Genomic DNA, 19,972 nt, shown 5'->3' with positions numbered 1-19,972 from the left:
TCAGGGCATGGTGGCACACACCTTTAATCCTACCACTAGGAAGGCAGAGGCAGATGGATCTCTGAGTTTGAGGCCAGCCTTATCTACATAGCAAGTTTTAGAACTGCCAGAGCTATTAACACAGAGAAACCTGAGTTTGGTTTCCAACACCTACCTCAGATGGCTTACAACCACCCATAATTCCACTTCCAGGGTATCCAACACCCTTTATGGTCTCTGCACGTCACTGCACTCACACCCTCATATAGACATACACACACATAATTAAAAATAAAAAACTACAGAGATAATAGACTTTCAAATATGCTGAAAGAATAGCATCAAGCAAGCCCATAAGGAAGATAGTTCCATTTGCAGAAGTCCACCCTAGTAAAACATAAAAGTCAAGCCAGTAATTACACCGTCTGCTTAACAAATGGAAGATATAAGAGTACAGAGTTTATAAAATCCATAATGCTAAATATTAAAAAATATGATACATACAAAGAATTATGTACATAGCTTCAGGGAAAACAAACCCTAGACAGATATCCAGATACTGTTCTAAGAACCAATCAATGTTTTCAAGCTATTATAATTACACTAGAAAATTAAATAAAAATCAATTCAAACAACTGAAAATTATCTTAATTAATAAGAAGTTTCAACACACAAGTTGGCTTCAACCTTACAAAGATCCACCAGCTTCTGCCTCCAGAGTGTTGAGATTAAATGCATGAACACCCAAACCAGAAAAAATGTTTACAAAAGTTAAAACCATTAAGAAAGATTAACTGAGTATGTTTAACATTAACATATTCTTGACACACTAAGAAGGTCATTTATGTGAAAGTGAGATCAGTAACAAAGGATGAGCCACAGAAATGACTGACAGTGGGGAGCCAGGAACATAGCACTACTTACTAATACATGAACAGGCAGACCCCCAAAAGAGCCAAGAGTACATGAGGACACAAAATCACTAGCCAGAATTTCCCAAATTTAATTAAAAATACCAATTTTTAATTCTAAAAATCTTCGTCAACCCCAGAATGTCAACTACAAAGATAATGGCTCTAGGCTAAGGACATAATGAGGTAAAGGGGCAGTTCCTACAATCCAAACAGTCATGAGGTTCAGTTGGGGCTGCCTACCTTTCTCAGTCCTAACAGAAAGGTGCAACTTGTCCTCTGTGCTATTTCTTTCTTTTAGATGCTGGCCAGAACCAAAGTGGGCTTTGACAGGAACTTCGGGCTTTCTTACTTTTCCTCTACAGCGTCTCCCCATCATGCACCACCTGTCTAACCACTATCTGATCTCTGAGCCTACTCACATGGCTCGGATCTTCTCATTCTCCTCCTCCAGGTAGCTGCTGAGATTTACAGCTTGCCTGGCCTGGGATTTTTTTTAATCCAAAAAAACTATACTCAAACTTCAAAAACAGAAAAAAGGTAATTTCCCCATGAATACAAAGCATTCTTTATAAAGCTTATACAATGAGATTTACTCCTACAATAAAACACTTTCATGTGGGAAGGAAAAATAAGGCTCATTTATCCCTTTAAAAATCATGTTAATACAAAACTAAAATACACTACCTTCTGTGTTAAAACAGCAAGCTAATACCACTACAGTCTAACTAAGCCACTCCTACCTACACTATTTTGAGCAACAGCAAACTCCTCTCTTGTCACCACCACCTAATTTGCTTGTTTACTGTCGTTATCTACAAAATAGGAAGGTAGAACTTGATTACCTCACTCACTCTGCCACACATACACACTTGATTATGGGGGAAATACATACTCAGATGTGACTGGTAAAACACATACCTTGGATTAAACTTTGCTTCTTCCATCATTTTTTTGAAATCTTCCTTGGCTTGCATTATTTTGTTTTTCTTTTCTCTGCGTTCTTCCTCTGCTCTGGTCTTGACATACTGATCAAACACCTACCACACACAGACACACACACACAAAAAAAAATACCAATTTTATAATGCAGTCTTTTTTTTTTCCTCTTTTTTTTTTTTTGGTTTTTCAAGACAAGGTTTCTCTGTGGTTTTGGAGCCTGTCCTGGAACTAGCTCTTGTAGACCAGGCTGGTCTCGAACTCACAGAGATCCGCCTGCCTCTGCCTCCCAAGTGCTGGGATTAAAGGCGTGCGCCACCACTGCCAGGCTATAATGCAGTCTTAATAGAAAATTATAAAACAAAGACTCCATCCAAACTGTACTAGGGCCTGAATACTAAGTATACATAATTAACAGTACGTTATCTCCAGCAAATCTCACTTCAAAGTTTCACCAAAATAGTGCACAAGTATATGGTTCTCCATTTAGCAGTCTGGGACAAAATAGAAAAAGAGAAAAGAAGAAAAGTTTCATAATTTTCTCCCATTGGTACAATATATAAGTATTTCAAACAGAGACATCCAAGCTAAACCATAGTCCTCTTGAACTCATTCTAGCAAAGTCAGAAGCACAGAGTCCATAATTTAATTCTACTTCAATACTTAAGTCTATTCTATACTATCTCCCCACTTAGTATTGTACAACCAAGATGAGTTAACTAAGATTTAAATGTCTGGGTGTGTATAACGATTTGTTTGAACAGGCACACTCATTGCTTTACATATTAACTATGATACTTCCACACTAAAATAACAAGTTCACAGTTTCATCTGGACCACAAAACCCCACTATTATCTGGCCCTTAAGAAGTTTGCTCCCTGTTCTAAAAGGTCAAATAAACGAGTGTCTCCTATCTTGAGGCAACATGATTTCTGAAAGCAGCATGCCAGAACAAACACTGAGGCACAGTTCTCTCTGAACTATGGGGGTTGGGGCTACTCCCCTCAATTACTAATCTAAGTAATCCCTCACAGGCATGCCCAAAGATTTGTCTTCCTGGTTAAGTCCAGATTCTGTCAAACTGACAATATTAGCCATAACCAGAGCATCTTTGTAGAAGTGTCACCATGGGAGCCCACCCAGATGGCAAGCTGTTTTGGTGCTTCACTCTTCACCATGAGGCAAGAGTTCAAAGGAATCTGGTTTAGGACTCTGTCAAAATCAACATTCCAAAGGAAAGGGGGGGGGGCAACACACACAATTTAAACAACTTATGAAACTAACTATAAAAGAAACTTAAAAAAACCTTAGAAATTGATGTGGAAAAAGTAAAATTTGAACTGAACAAGTTGGCTGACAATAGTGAGGGAAAGCACATTTAAAAAGAATCAAGAGAAAAGAACAGGATTTAAGGATGAGGGCTATGGATTTAGTTCAATGGCAGAGCACATGCCCGACACATGGAAGACCAGGGGTTCAATATCCAATACCACAGAAAAAAAAAGGAAGGGGGGAAAAAAGGTGTAAGAGAGAGGCTGGGGATGAACCCAGAAAAGTAAATCTACTGCTTCAAAACAAAACAAAACAAAACAAATTTGGAGAAACTGTGACTGGGAAGTTCATGCACCATACAGAGAACCTAGTATTATTATTTTTATAAACATGTATAGTGTCAAACTTTCTTCTAAACACTTATCTCTATACCCAAAATTTACTCAAGCTTTCAGCCCTTATCATAGAACCTCCTTTTTGCAGTCGATGGCTATTAATAAACAATGAGTAGCTCTAGAGTTCTCAATCCTAAATGAGACACCTGTATCACACTCCTCCCATAGTGCAGGGAGCACTGTGGAAGAGGAATTGGAACTACCGCTAACGCAGATGTTGAGGAGGAGCCAGAGGCTATGGCTGCCTGAAAACAACCTGGTTAAGACCAGCCCAGGGCAAAGTCCAGCACAAAAGAGGAAGGGCTACAGGACTTACATAAAGATGAAGACTTCAGCAATTAAGGACTGTAGAGTAGAATGTCCCACTAGGTTACCTGTGATCCAGTCAGTGGCCTGTACCCTTGCACACAGGAAAGCACTGAACTGGACTCAGGGGGCTATGAAAAGAGGACGTGAGCTGGGAAGCAGTCATGGCAACGGAGGGTCTGGGAAGAGCTGGGGTTGATATTATAATACATTGCATGTGTGTATGAAACTCAAAAAGTAACAATAATAGTGACAACAAAAGTAATGAATGAAAGAGAATTTCCCAAAACTGAAAAACGGCAATTTCCATATTGCATAATGTAATCTACTCGGACAAATATCACTGGAACACCATCAGATCACAAAGGGTTGAGAGAGAATGTACATACTTACTGGGCCTAAGGGAATCAAGAAAATAATAGGTAACACTACAGCTTCAAAAATATCTCTGAACATTAAAAAGCAAAGCAAAATCCTTAAGAAACAATACTTAGCCAGCCCTACAGTGCCAAAAAAGACACAAACAAGGCTTCCTCAAATATGTAAAACTCAGTAAGTTATCAACACCCACCCCCCACTTCATTGTAAGCTAAAAAGGAATGAAAGCAGCAAAAATAAGTACAACAAAAACCACCTCTGATTGGGCACGATGAAGGTAGATGGAGCACAATTTTGAAAGCAGCCCAGACTACATGGGAATATCCATCTTAAATGTACGCACCAAGGAGGAACTCAGTAGCAAAGCATTACTCAGCTCATAGAACACCTTCATCTACAGTACTACCCCAATGAAAACCAGACAAAAACCTCATGATGGAGCCAACCCTACAAATGGATGAAAGAGGCCTTCCAAATGATCAGAGTTCATTTCTGAAGATGACAGCCAAAGAGAAGGTGAATTCAGAGAGCTGTGGGGGAAAAGGTCTCACTCCAGCATCAGAAGGTCCACACACATGAGATAAACAGAAAATGTTTCCTAAAATGTCTCTCGCTAGGCCAGTCTACACACAGCACCATCAACTGTATGTACTAAAACTCTAGATTACCTTACCCTGCCAGAGAGAGACAACACTCCTTTAGTCACAGGAAAGCCTCTTTTCTCCTATCTTCCTAATCACCCAAGTATTACATAATATATTAAAAGTAACTTCTTTCCTTGAAGCAGGAACATAAATGAAAGCCTCTGCATCTCTGCTTTCTGAGTGTCAATATTACCACAACAGCCTCTACCAACTTTTTCGATACTTGAAAGAATTGTATATCCCCTCCTTTAAGATAGTCCAGACCAATGAATGCTATGAATTACTGAGATGTACATCATAGAAAATAAGGGTTCTCCTATGCTCTCAAATAGCTCCTTATTCCTATCACGCTTTCCAATATACTTGGTTGAACGTGCCCTATTTTAAACCATCATTTTCTTTTAATTTCAATTCATGAATGCAACAGTTACAATGAGAGTGGATAGGTTTTAAAAGTAATTCCTAGCTAAGTTCCTTTTATAAATACAAGCAAAACTACATTAGAAAAGGACTATAACACCTAGGCAGCTCTGGGGATGCTGGTAACATTTCTTGACCTTGGTAACTTATACGCATACATGTTCCTCTTGTAAATATTCACTCATCATTTTTGCTTTTCTAAGCGTTCTTTTTCTTCATAAAATAGTTTATGGGGCTGAAGGATGGCAACACCAGTAAAGTTTAAGCATGGGTATTGAATTCAGATTCCCAGCACCCACAGGAAAATCAGAAACAATGGTGTACATCTGGACCTCAGGCTCTGGTGGGAGGGAGCGGACGAAGACAAAAGGATCCATAAAGATACTGGCCAGCCAGTCTAGGCAAATCAGTAAGCTCCAGGTTCAATGAGAAACTAACAAAACTAAGGTGGACAGTGAGGAAGGAAGACACCCAACCTTGACCTCTAATCTCCATTTGCACATGCATGCACTCACACATGCACATCACACCTGCATAAATATGTATGTTTACAAAAACATGAGACTATCTAATTATCATATCAATATCGCCTAGATGCACAATCCTAAAGAATCATGCTGGCAATGTGATCCTAACAGTCAATTTTCTGAAACTCTGAATTACATACATTAAAGCAATAACTCATCCAAATGTTAGTAATTATCTACACCAGAGCCAAAAATCCTCCACAGACTTCTGTGAAAACACTGTTTTATAATTTGTCACAACATATAATAAAAATTTCTAACCCTTTAGGATACCTTTCATCCAAAACAAGATTAAAGACAAACCATAAGCTAAAACGTATGGTTAGAACTGAAGGATGCAATTTTAGATTAAGACATTAAACTGAAATTTTTGTGAAGTCAAAATACAAACTTGGATAGGAAATTATGATGTGCAAATGTTTAGTAAGCACCTATTCACTTTATCCTTTATTTTTTATTCACATGCAAATAATAAAACCAAGTACTTAAGATATATATTTATACTTGAGTGCCAAATATGAATTTCTCTTTCCCCTCAGAACTACCACTACAGCTTTATGAAGACAGTATCTCCACAGAGGCTCTATTTGAAATAGCATCCCCACTGCTGTATTGCAGTTCTAGGAAGTAGCTCAATATCTACCAACTTGCAATGCTCCAGAAGTTGAAGAACTTAAGTTCTAAATAGTACTTGGGTTTCACTCAGACAGAAATTTTAACACCTAGTAATGTAAAAAAATGTGCTGTTGGGCTGGAGAGATGGCTCAGAGGTTAAGAGCATTGCCTGCTCTTCCAAAGGTCCGGAGTTCAATTCCCAGCAACCACATGGTGGCTCACAACCATCTGCAATGGGGTCTAGTGCCCTCCTCTGGCCTGCAGGCATACACAAAGACAAAATATTGTATACATAATAAATAAATAAATTAATTAAAAAAAAATGTGCTGTTAAGTCTTCTAGGTTTTTTTTTTTTATAATAGTCACTGATCTAGACACCATATAGAACAAGAACTAAACTGCTGCCCTTACAGAGTTTACATCCTGCAGGAGAGGGAAACATACGATAAACAATGTGATTTTATTTTATTTCCACTTATCTATTTGTATGTATACATGTGTATCTATCTGTGGAGTATGTATGTGGGCATGTATGCCACAGCACGTCTATGAAGAGCAGAGAACAATCTGCAGGGACTGGTTCTCTTCTTCCATCATATAAGTTTGCAGATCAAACTCAGGTCAGGTGAGTCACCCTGCCAACTCCAATCTACTAATTTCAGATAATTAGAGCTATCAGTGCTATTCAAAAACCATAACAAAACCACAAAAGGTAAAGAGAATATTGATACAAACTGATTATGCAAAGAAGTGTGTTGCCTTATCTGTTGTTGTGGATATAATATGCACAGAGAAGAACTTTAGAGGAATATAGCAATGACCACATGTAAAACATTCCATGTAAAGAGTCTGTTTTACCTTAAATAAAATAGAATATATTAGACAATTTTAAGAATAGCAACTTAATCGAATTTCTCTTAAACCTTAAATGACTCTCGGCTACTATGTAGAAAAACTTGACTATGAAAGAAATAGAAGAAGAATAAAAAAGGAAGAAAGGGGGCTATTTAAAAAATATGAGGCTACAAGATGAAAGTCCATCTTTGTGGCTTAGACATGTAGTATTCATGCACACAAACATTCCAAGTACCACACTTCCCAGTATTCACAAACACAGACAAACTGGCACACTGGTTAGGAAGGCAGCGAACACTGGTCAGGTCTGCTGGGAATTACAGTTGGGTGTTTTTCTTCCTTAAACTCTATTTTGTTATTTTCTACTCTAAATTTACATCATTTGCACAAGTTGATAAATGCAGACATAACTTCATTAAGTATAAGGCACAATATATATGTTCATATGAAAGTGGCAAAAATAACCTTGTTTCTGAACTGGAAAAGCTTCCACACTGACCTAAGCACTAAGATGCAAAAGAATGTTGTGAAGTAGTATTAAAAAAAAAAACAAAAACAGATGGAGGTTAAAGGGTGTGTGCTGTGTATCCAGCACACGAGAGCAGTGCAGAAGGACTGCGAGCTCAGCCAGGCTGGGAGCTTGTTTAAACACTTAAAACACCAAATTTCATTTAAGTAAATTCTCACTATTTTATTTCCTTTTACCTGTTTTCTTTCTTTAGGATTGAGAAGCAAGTACCGAGGGTCAAATACTATCTTGTGCAACTCCTTCTCCCACGTTGAAAAAGCAGACACCTTTAAAATAAAAAAAAAGCATTGCCTCATAATTAAGCAGAAAGGTCATAATTTTGCTTGAAATCTACAGGGCATCTGTTTATAAAGGAGACATTAAAACCATAGTGAAGTTTCCATCACTAATAAATGATAAGCAGTGGGAGGCTAGCAACAGCAAATTTCCACATTAATTGGCTCTGACCATTTCTTTGTTATAAAGAAATAACACACACTTCATTGCTCATTAAAATAACCACTACTGTGTGACATTTTAACCTTAGCACATCAGAAAAGGCCTTGAAGATTTGCATTTTGATTTCACACCCTTAACTGCAATCTTAAAAGCAATATTGTGATTTAAAATAGAATGGCTTACTTATTCAAACACATTTGCGAATACAATCAAAGCTTCTTTCTCATTTAGCTTTCAATATCATAAAGTATCGGTTTTTTCGCCAAAAGCCACTCTGAAGATAGTGGAAGAATCATATATACCTTACCTATCTGAAGCAGTCCGCAATTCTGCAACGTTAATACTCATTCATGTTACCGAAATTATATGACCCCACAAATGTTAAATGCTATTTACTTAAGGACAGCAAAATGCCACTTAGTTTAACATGATATAAGCCAAGGAAAAGGCCACTTCAAAAGTGTACAGTAATTTAATAGCTTCCCTTATCCTTCCCACCCCAATTTTATGAGCACTAACCTTAGATTTGACCTTTTAGCAAGACATATTTATATTACTTATATAAAACAGAAATATCTCCCCCAAAGATTGTTTTCTGACCCCTCTCTCTAGCAGCATGTCCTTGAACTGCTTCATTCGAGCCTCCAGAGGGACAATGGCCCTTTCTCGGGCGGCTTTAATTTCAGCTTCCATGGCAGCTTCTTTCTCTGAATCAATGTCTTTATTATCATCTCTCCTATAAAAAAAATAAATCGTAAGGTGGTATTAATACAAATCTTACTAAGTTCTTAAAATCAGGGGAATTTTCAAGGCACTACTAAGCAGCATATTTTTGACTAAACAAATCATCCTGAGGATCTCAAATAAAATATATGGCATAGCTTTCATTCTAATAATAAAATTACAATGCATTTCTAACGTTACAATGGCTATACTGGTCAAAAAAAAATGTATTTTCTCTCTTACTCCAGTTAATATAGAAGGTGAACTAAAATGAAAAAACTTTTCAGGCATTGCTTGCAAAATTACGATAGAATTAAATAGAGTATATTTTTAGTTCTTGATACATAGAAAAAAATTAGCATTTCCCAAAATATTTTATTATAAATTCTTAAAATATTTAAAAATCTATTAAGATGATAAAAAGTCTTAATAATTTCAAATATTTATTTTAGGAATAAAATTAAAGTGTCTTCTAACTTGGCCAAGTGTATGATGTCTGAGATAAACACCTTACCTACTTGACATTTTTATTACTCACTTTCTGGGTGTCAAGCAGAAGTTTAAGTTGAAGGGCAGGTCACAGAACAACAAGGGCACAGGAGTAGTTAGGTGGGAGGGATCAGTAGGAAATAAAATGGTTCAAAGGCTTAGCTTACTTCTTGTTTATCCAAAAAATGCACTTCAGGGCTAAGGTAGGGCCTATTACTTGCATGTATACAAGGAGACTGTAAACATGAAATCAGGTGACCTCTCAAAACATGTGCACTATGAAAAAGAACTATATTTGTATATCTAATCCAAAAACTAAAAACAATGTATTCAAATGTATTTGAACAGATCTTTCTTCTTAAATATGATCTGCTAAGAATATAAAACTAATATTATTCATTTATATTCCCTACACGAGTTACTGCAAATTCAAAAGTATATTATAGGTAGCCTATGAGCTACAAAAACTAATTAATAGTGACAGGTAATTAGCAATTGGGGAATAAAGGAATGCCTCAAAAAGAAACAGAAAACACCACCTATGACCTACAGGAACTTAGCAAGACAGTCTGAGACCTAAGACATGCACAAAATAAACAGGAAAAGCAATTTGCCAAGCAATATACCTTCTTACTTTACTGAAGAACTATTTAAATAGCTAAAGGAGTTCAAAGACAGCAAACAAATATAATAGAATCAACCTTTACAGAATTATACTAAATGTCACAATACAAACTATCACTATCTAGCTCAATAAGATAAGTAAAAAGAAAACTAAGCCAGGAAAAACAGGCTTTTAGCTTTGTACCTAAATAGAGAAGCTCGGGCAATCCACATAAAGGACTTCTTTGACATTCTCCTGATAAAAGCAGTTAAAAACCTTACAGAGATGTCTATAAGAACAAACAATTAAAAACAATCTAAAAGTTTAACATCACAGAAATATCTAAAAATATGGCAAATAAACAGAATGAATACAATCATTTACAATAATTAAGAAAACAAATGTCTAATTCTACAATTTTCTAAAAAGAACATAAAATAACCACAACTAGTAAAATTACATTTGATTAAACAATAAAAAGGTCAATCGTGAAAATAAGAGCTGTCTCAGTTGCAGATTACGGTAATTCTCTTTAATAAGACCTTAATGTAACACTGCTGCCCATAAACAAACAGGTATTTAAAGGAACCACTCTTACAGGAGTTGTTCTACTCATCTTGCCACAACCGGGCCGCAGTCAATCTGTTCTTTTTAATCAGAACTATTATCAACCAGTCCCTAGTAATGATCTCAAACTTTCTTATTTGCTGCAAAATAATAATCAAATTTACATACACTTTATACTCCAACTTTACTCCCACCCATAAAAGTAACATCACATTTTGCCCAGTTCTAGAGGACTATTCACACCAATGCTGCAACCCTCTTCCAATGTTTCTCACAGTATTTCTAACTGAGTCCACTCCCCACCAGGAAATAATGACCAGACTCTAGGAATAGGCAGATCATACTCTAAGCACATATAAAAAAAGATGTCCATTTTTAATATCACTCTTTGAATGGCATTTGTGTAGGTTGATATAAGAGAGAAATTTTATTTTTTAATAACATCTAGACCTACTTAAGACTGTAGAAATTTAATCAATGAATTCTAAAATGTCAGCTAGCCTCATAACATCTATTTGTATAACCAAGTATTCTGAACTCTAACAGAAAGGAAATCATCTCTACATTACAAAACAAGATTAATATCAGGTTCAAGAAGGCAATTATGACTACTGTTTCCTAGTCACAAGTACTACACATTTAACTTCCAATCATAAACTGATAATTTTATCAACTCTATACTCTAAATCTACCTGGATATGCATAAACTATGTGTTACTTACTTCCGTTTTTTTGCTTTAATAGGCTCATCTTCATTCATTTCTTCCATTAATTCTTGTTCTTCTTTAACTGTAAGATAAAATTTAGAAGACTGCATAAACATTAGCAGATAACTACTGAATTCTCAGCCTTGATTCCTCTGCTAAGGACTACCGGAACACGGGTGTTCATGCATGAAAACGCTGCATTCACAGTTACTGCACTCACTTGCACTCATCGAGAACTGCCACTTTTGGATGGACAGCATTGTTGGAGCCGGGTGTCCTAGCAAAGACATTTCAAACACTGTTACAACAGTTATATACACATATTCACAAGCTTTTTTAAAAAATGCAGTCAGGGCAAAATATCTACCTAACAATCACTAAGCCAAATAAGACAATTCTACAGTTTAATTTACTTTGAGGTTTCCTACCTACCCCTTAACTTTAAAAGGTACAAGTTTTCCCAGTTTTAACTTTACAAATAAATAATATCCTGATTCATAATTCATAAAACTTTCATAGATGCACAGTATACAACAAATGTGACTCAAATATAAAGAAAATGTTCCCAAAAAACCCCAAAAGCAAATTGTGCATTTTTTGGCACCATTCACTACTATGATTATAAATAACATCATCATGCCTATAAAGTAAATACTGCTGAAGACGAAAAAAGAGATGGTACCAGAGTACCAGATAGGCAGTTACACTGATCTGCAAAGTACTTTAAAGCACAAAATGACAGAAATTATATATGTATATATATACATGTATATTCCATGTAAAGTTCTTGACCACTTTAAAGACTACATCAAGATTTATTACATTAGAAGTTTTAAATTATTTGCTTATCATGTTTCTACATTATTTATGAATATGAGTTCTATAAAAACTGAATAAAATACTCTGAATAAACATAAGTGTAATAAATATATAACAAAAAGTTATACACAAATCTTTGACCCAATGTTCTGAAATACTATCAGTACAGGAAGTAGATTTCAAAATCTCTTAAGAGATAGAATTTCTTTATTCAACAAGGAAGTTATTATTTAGTTCAAATGATTCGGGGGGGGGTCGGTGGGGGGGGTGGGAGGTAACTATGTATGTAGCCTTGGCTGATCTGGAACAAACTCTGCAGACCAGACTGTCCTGGATCTGAGATCTACCTGCCTCTGCCTCCCACATGATGGGTTAAAGGTACATGCCACCGCAGGATTAGCTACTTGTATTTTCATAAAAGTTTACATTGTGTAGTCTACAAAATTTTAGCAAAATAAAAATATTCTGCATAGTCTGATTATTGCAAAATATATCACTAGTAACAAAAGGAGACGAAAGGCTATCTAAGGAGTGTTTCAAGTGGCATTAATGAGCACTAAGCCAATAGCAACAATTCCAAAATCTCAAACTAACTGAAAACCTTCGCACAAAGTTAAGACTGTTCTACAAAACAAAACCTTATCCAAATTCTTCACATTTCTCACATTTTTTATTGTATCAAACCAGAATAAGTCTATTTTTAAACATTAAATATTTTAAATGGCATTTATACTTCCATCAAAAAATAAAAAGGGGTTAAATCCAGAGGATGAGTTCCTAATTTAAAACTTACTTAGCTTCTTCATGTCTTCCAATCCTTTCTTATGAGGGGGCTCTTGAATAATTTTGTCAACATCTGCCCTTCCAATCAAATCATCAGGTCGGTCCCACATAGAAAGACGAGTGGTGGGATTGTAAAAGAAGACCCGCTCATCGCCAGTCCAAACAACACACCTGAAGATTAAGATAAAATACCATTTTTCTCTATTACAAAAATGCACTCTGTTGGCTATGTCTTTTAATGTTGACTCTCAGAAGACGAAAGGTCAGTAAGTAGTAAGAAAAGGAAAGATCCTAATTAATAATGGTTTTCATATGGCTTTCAGAACAAAAGAGGGCCAAGTAGCTACAAAAATGCAAACCAATGTGTGGTTAGAGTTTAAAATGCTTACAAACTGAATTCACCCAATTTGACAGCACTAAATTTTAAACTATTTAAAGTTCAAAGGCAACAAAAATGCTATAGTGTGTTAGATATCTCTATAATTTTGTTCTAATGACTGCAGAACCTGAAAAAGCTGTTGCTGCTATTGATGCATAACACACTGCTATTATTGATTTATTTATATAAGTATAAATATATACACATATATAATTTGAGTTTTTGGAAACTTTAGCTGTGCTGTCAATTTTGGAAAAAGTATCCCAGTTTACTGCATTGAGTCGGCATTGTACAGAAATTAACAACCATATTGGTCTCAAAATGTTGAACTTAATTTTTCTTTCCATTTGTTCAGGGGTAACACACTATATTAAATATATAAGGTCTTATCTACGTGAGTTTGATTACAAAAACCAATAAAGTATTCTCTAAATAATAAAAAAACTAACACCATAAAAACTCTACAGCTTAAAAAGCAAGTCACAGTACCCAATAAATTCTTAGTATTTCTTAATAAAGCAAAATTACATATCAAATGCAAACATGATCTAATTATAGGTGATATAAAATATAAAGAACTACACTAGAACCCCACAAACCACTACAGGCCATTAATCCTATTTTTACAATTAGAAAATTCAAGTCATAACAAAAAACAAGCGTAAGAAAGGATTTATAAGTTTCATAATAAATATATAGAAGTACAGTGAGTCAAAATTTACAGAGGCAACAACTATAAGGAAGTAAGTAGCCATTTATGCCCCTTTACAAGTTCTATTCTGATGATAGTTTGTATAAGAGCAGACAGCTAAAAGTCCAAAGGAAACCAGATCTCTCTAGACAATCAAAAATTAACAACTGTCAAGCTCAAAGTGACCTGGACATTGAAATGAGAAAAGGATCCTATGGTGAAATAATCAGATTCCACAGTAACAACTAAATTTCATGAAATAAAGAAAACGGTATCTGAAATTAATGAAAAAAAAAGCAGCTGTTTCAGAGAAGATATAGAAACAATTTTACAGGAAATTGATTAACTGAAACTGGGGTTGGAGAGATGGCTCAGCAATTAAAAGCACTGACTCCTCTTCCAGAGGCACCTGGTTCAATTAGCAGCACTACATGGCAGTTCACAGGTAACTCTTTTTTCAATGGCTCCAATGACCTCCTCTGGTCTCCCTGGGTACTACACACATGATGCATCGGAGACAGACACACATGAAGACAAAACACACACACATAATATTTCCAAAGGCTTATATAAAGGACAGACTTCGCTCATATAGGTAAACCTCAAACAAAATAACTTCAAAACACCTGGCCTAGACAGGACCAGCTGTTAAAGCACAAAAATCACGATAACTAGGGATGGGAGAAAGAAATGACAAAACTTCTCTGAGCGAACTTTAATCCTTACCAAGAGCCCCACAAACCAAAATATGAAGGAACATCATTAAGGTTCTGGGAAAAGAAATTACAAATGAGAACTTCACATCCTACAGAACCAAAAGGGGGAAGAATTTTAAAGGGACTAAGAGGTTCCAACCCAGAAGACCAGTCTGAAAAGGAATGTTCTCCATGCTGATAACTCAATAAAGCCTGTGTCTTTAGCAATGAAGGCAGGAATTGTCAATACAAAATATCATCATCTTCTTAAGTTCTTTGAAATTCTATTTGCCTGATGGAATTTTAATGCACACAGCAGTTCTAGGTAAGATAACTAAGACATAAGCCAGTGTGTACAGGTTTAAAGGGACCTGCCCTGCAGGGTTTATTCATACAACAGTACATCTGCTTTAAACAGAATGGGGAAGTTACATATGGGTACTATAATTCCTGAAGTAACGACTGAAGACAAAAGAGATGCCCTCAAAAAGCCAGTAAGTTAAACAGAATGCTAAACAAATCAAATATAAATTAAGAGAGAACAGAGGAACAAAAGGTTAGAAAAGAAAACCAGTAAATAATTATATCTCAAATTCAATGCTATCAAAATTTACATTAACTGTTAACAGTTTTATTATACCAAATAAAAGCAAGAACTGACAGAGTAGATTTAAAATGACATTGTAAGCTGTTTGTATAAACCATAGCAAAATTGAAATATAAAAATATAACCAGCCGGGTGGTGGTGGCACATGCCTTTAATCCCAGCACAAAGACAGGCCAACCTCTGGGTTTGAATTGTAATATAAATATCTGTTTTCTGATGTTCTTAAGCAACTCCTGTGAAAAGGTCATTAGACCACCAAAAGGGGTCGCAACCCATGTGTGAAGAACCTCTAACTTAAGGGAAGCAGACTACTGGTACGGAAGATGTGAATGGGAGTCTGAGCAGACTGGTGGTGGTGGGGAGGCTGTAGACCCAGAATGCTTAAACCCCTCACCTACTACCTTGTTTTCAGATCTGCCCTGCTCAGTCCCTCCCCACCCTCAACCTCAAGCTTTAACACCCTTAAAAAAAAAGTCTTAAAAGGTCAATGGGGGGGGGGGGGAACCCTACAGATAAAAATCATAAGAAAAACAGTTAAGGGTTTGGAGGGAGACTAGATCCAAATGTCTAGACATATAAATTACAACTGTTTCAGAACAGAAAAAATAAAAAAGCAATAATTACAAAAGTCTAAAGGAATGTTCAACTATTCCAAGAACAGGTCCACATGTGAGTATGAAGCCCCAAATGTATGAGGTTGGTTACCAATTTTATCATGATAAACCAAACTCAGGAGCATGCGTATTAAATACAGACTATTTTCATAACTGATTTTATATAGAAACATTTTGCAAAATTACTTTTAAATTAGTTTATAAAGTTTATTAAATCAGTGAATAATATATGTAGAAAACCATACCTAGGGTCTTTAAAACACATTTTTACTACAAGCTTTAGTGATATTCCCTTCACACAAAATTACAAAAGTTTAAACTGCCTTAGCAAATACATTAGAGACAGTGTCAATTACATTAGAGGCAGTGTCAATACTGATATTGTGACTCGTGTGAGAAAGGCAAATAGTATAATTATGCTGCCATCATTGAAAAACAGCCATTTTCACAGCAATAAACAGGAACTCAGTAAGATGTGAGACAGATGATGCATTCAGAAAAATGGTGCTATAAAACTCAGTGGCACGAAATGGTATGAAGTCACATTGTACCTTTAAATATGAGTCTTCCACCTAAATCCACCACAGTATTTTTAAAGTCAGAATTCAACAGCAGCACTATCCCAAGATTTAACACCATGACCTATAAATGTCACTGCTCACAAAAATGAACTAGGTCTCTTTGGAAAAAAAGCTAAATCCAAAACCAGAAATACAGAAAGATAAGCCTCAACATCTTGTCACAACAGAAAGAAACAGAAATATGAAAGAATCAAATCAGGAGTGATTTAAGAACCAGAGATGAGCTATCAGTAAAGATAATACCTCCACTAGAAGAAACATAAGGACATTTAAGTCAACTATTCTGGAACTGCTAAATCCTTTCTAATATAGTCTGTCCCCTTAAGATAGCAATGCTAATGAGGGTCTCTCCACAGATATTTCCATTAATAAAGTAGAAAAAAAGCTAATACAAGGACATACCACTATCATCCCTTAATAACATAGAATCTAGTCTAGGGATGTTATCGCCCTCAAGATCTGCTTGCTATTTTGTGGGAAATTCAAAAAGAAAAGAACCTATTTAACATTATCTCACAGACATGGTTTTTAAACACAGATGCTGGGTCACCACAGGAAAAAAAAATGGAGGGGGGGGGGCAGCAGAGAGGGACAGGGACAAAAGTAGCAACAAAAATAAGTTGTGAAAGACTCTATGCAATAGTACAAAGCCTCAAGAAGAAATAAGTCGCCACAGTACTGCAGTGGATATGGGTTAAATAAGTGAGAAGGAACAGAGGAAGAAACACTAATGTGGCAGAGGAAGAAAGGGAAAAACCACACCCAAGAAGCAAAAAACAAGCCCAAGAAGAGTAAGGAGATTATTCCATAATTGGATTATAAATTGTAATTTTACAGATTTCTGTAATAATCACATAGTGGGAATCTACATATGCATAATTATATGTACATAGAAATAAATTTAAAACATTAAATAATAAAAAGCAGGCTCAAGATTTCACAGTGGTTCAAATACACAACTATAAGCACTATCAGGACACGACCATAAAGGGAAGAAGATATTTGTTTGGTAATTATGGAAAATATTATTTTAGGTCTGCATACCCCAACTATAACAAACAAGGATCAAAATATTGAACAGTTAAAAAAATATGACCTATATTTTTAAACCCTTTTTTCTCCCTACAGAAGTCATTTAAGAATCAAGTAAAATAAATAAAATTCCTCAGTTAAGTACATACCACGGAGTACCAGGAATAGGAGTAGTAGCTACTGGCTTTGCCTTTTGGGCAGCCTTTTCTTCTTCAGTCATCTCTTCTTCTTTGGGCTCCTAAGAGAAATAGTATTTTATTTAATAAATAGTACATGACAAATGAAAAATAAAGTATCATCACAAATACCTCAAATGGAAACTAACCCAAGACCTATTTTAAGAACTGTAAGATTCTGGGTAGGAATTTCTATAAAGTTCTACATCCTTGTCCTACATTAAGAGCTGAATCTCACTTCAGCAAAAACGAGCAGCAGCAACTAGCCCTATATCACAGACTAGCCATGTGCTTACAACAGAAATAACTAGAGTAGAGAAAACTAGGAGACCTCTTCCTTTAACATGGTTTCTTACTTCTTCTAACTTTTGTAGTACTGAAACATGGCTATCATTGTCATCTTAGAGAATAAAAGAAGCTCCACAAACCAGAACTCAAGATTACAAAGGGACCACTCCACACTAAGTGGACAGTGGGGAGGGCAGATGAAATACACTCAGCATTCTTCAAACAGTAAATTGTACTTCTAACTTTAACATGAACCAGTCTGCAGGTCAAGAGGCTGGAGATTAGTTTCAACCTCTAGATCAAAACCTTACCATTAAATGGACCTCAGTTAAGTATAAAAAGGAAAGGGCTGGAGAGATAGCTCAGCTGTTAGGAATGTGTACTGCTCTTCCCAAGGCCATGAGTTCAGTTCCCAGATCAAGCAATTTAGACTGCTTGTAACTACAGATCCAAGGATCTGACACCTACTCTCTTCTGGCCTCCAAGGGTATCCACACATATATGCAATGAAAACACACCCACACTTTAAAACAAAAATTATTACACCTAAAATATTAATGAACCTTTCAAAGGGAAAAATATTAGAAACTTCAAAGAACCCCAAAATTTCAAAAGTCAAATTTGAAACTGTTTTAATATCCATCAAATACATGTTCAGTTTTGTGTAGATACTACAAACAACACAGGTTGGCCCCCAGTTTAGCATGCCTTGGCCCTTTACCTCCTTTATCTCCTTTATAGGTTCCTCCTTAGGATCTTCCTCCTCTGTCTCCATTGGCAGTGGTTCTTCAGATGCCTCCTTAATTGGCTCTTTAATCTTCTCATCTAATTTTTCTGTTAAATAACTAAGACAATGTCATTCAACAGTTTTCTGTAATTTTTAAAAGAACTTGCACAGAGTAAGCAGTTGAGATGCTCTATTTCTAAATGATAACCATACACATAAAATGCACTTCTTGGTACAATCTCTTAATATAATTAGAAAACTCTTTAACCTGCTGACTTCAAGAGAACATATTCTCAGGTCATATCTATCGCCTGCAGCAACTACCCATAAAATACTGAACTATGCTGCAGAGAAGCAAGGACTCATAACACGGAGCATTATAAACCTGCTACATACGAAATGCCAAAGACCTAAATTTTGTTAATCAGTGTTATCAGTCTGCATAAGGACAATATAATTATACAATGCTTCATAACTGAAAAATGTGTAATATGCATGAACATTTAAAAAATATTTTGTAGTTTACAAAATATGAATTCCAAATAGCTACTTGTTACAGTTCATACTACGTCCTAAGCCACAAAACAACTATACCTTTTTCCTTCAGTTCCTGGGGCTTTTCCCATGTTGATTCTAGTGTTCTATTATTGTAATAGTACGTCTTCCCATCTGCAGTTTTATATTCAGTCCACTCAGAAACTGCTGTTGCTCCAGCTAAGGTAGCAGGTGAAGCTGCAATAGCAACCTGGGGATGTATCATGGGTACTATAGGAGGGGCCATTCCTGGTAATACACCTAAAAAAGAATAATAAAAAGTTAGATCCAACTACTAAATAAAACCACAAGCTAAATCCTCCTAGTATAAATATTAATAAATACTTAGAACAAGAATAGTATATAAAAGGTGAACTAAATATTAGTCACCCTATCTTCTTGGTCTTTTGACTCTAATGTCTAAATCCAATTGGATGAGGAAACTGGATCCAAATATTAAACCTTAAGAACAGTCAAAAGTTTAGGTGTCTTCTATGACAGTGTCTAAATACCATGATAGACTAAATATACTTTTTTAAGTTCTCAAATTCTAAAGAGAGAACAATTCACTGAGTGTAATTCCCAACACAAATTCCCTACTTCTCAGAATAAAAATTCTTTGTTTTAAAGAAAAATGACTTAATAACTGCAAATGATAAGCCATACAGACTATCAGATCATCCTTTCCCTTAAGAAGTCAGAGACAGAATCTATTTTTAAAAGACAAGCCACAGTTTTTGTTTTTT

At 35.6% G+C, this 19,972-nt stretch overlaps 1 protein-coding gene across 5 annotated transcripts in view; it reads right to left on the bottom strand.

The window, feature by feature from the left end:
• The window catches only part of Tcerg1 (transcription elongation regulator 1), a 49,150-nt gene that overhangs the window by 11,016 nt on the left and 18,162 nt on the right, over window positions 1–19,972 (bottom strand). For 3 of the 5 annotated variants that reach the window (XR_001229110.2, XM_013349553.2, XM_013349554.2), the window contains 10 exons: window positions 19,287–19,487; window positions 18,687–18,799; window positions 17,651–17,739; window positions 12,913–13,073; window positions 11,521–11,577; window positions 11,316–11,382; window positions 10,231–10,281; window positions 8,811–8,946; window positions 7,949–8,038; window positions 1,812–1,930 (listed from right to left, as the gene is read on the bottom strand). Coding sequence is in view for 4 of the 5 variants with exons in the window: in XM_013349553.2 (XP_013205007.1) it covers window positions 1,812–1,930; window positions 7,949–8,038; window positions 8,811–8,946; window positions 10,231–10,281; window positions 11,316–11,382; window positions 11,521–11,577; window positions 12,913–13,073; window positions 17,651–17,739; window positions 18,687–18,799; window positions 19,287–19,487 (1,084 nt within the window). In the remaining variant the exon portion in view is untranslated. The remainder of the gene's footprint in view (window positions 1–1,811; window positions 1,931–7,948; window positions 8,039–8,810; window positions 8,947–10,230; window positions 10,282–11,315; window positions 11,383–11,520; window positions 11,578–12,912; window positions 13,074–17,650; window positions 17,740–18,686; window positions 18,800–19,286; window positions 19,488–19,972) is intronic. The other 2 variants (XM_005356044.3, XM_005356045.3) reach the window with 1 other exon arrangement.

Source organism: Microtus ochrogaster, chromosome 18 (genome assembly GCF_000317375.1).
Source record: "Microtus ochrogaster isolate Prairie Vole_2 chromosome 18, MicOch1.0, whole genome shotgun sequence".
NCBI lineage: Eukaryota > Metazoa > Chordata > Mammalia > Rodentia > Cricetidae > Microtus > Microtus ochrogaster.
The sequence above is the reverse complement of the archived record's forward strand: the minus strand, read 5'-3'. Positions and strand labels throughout refer to the sequence as shown.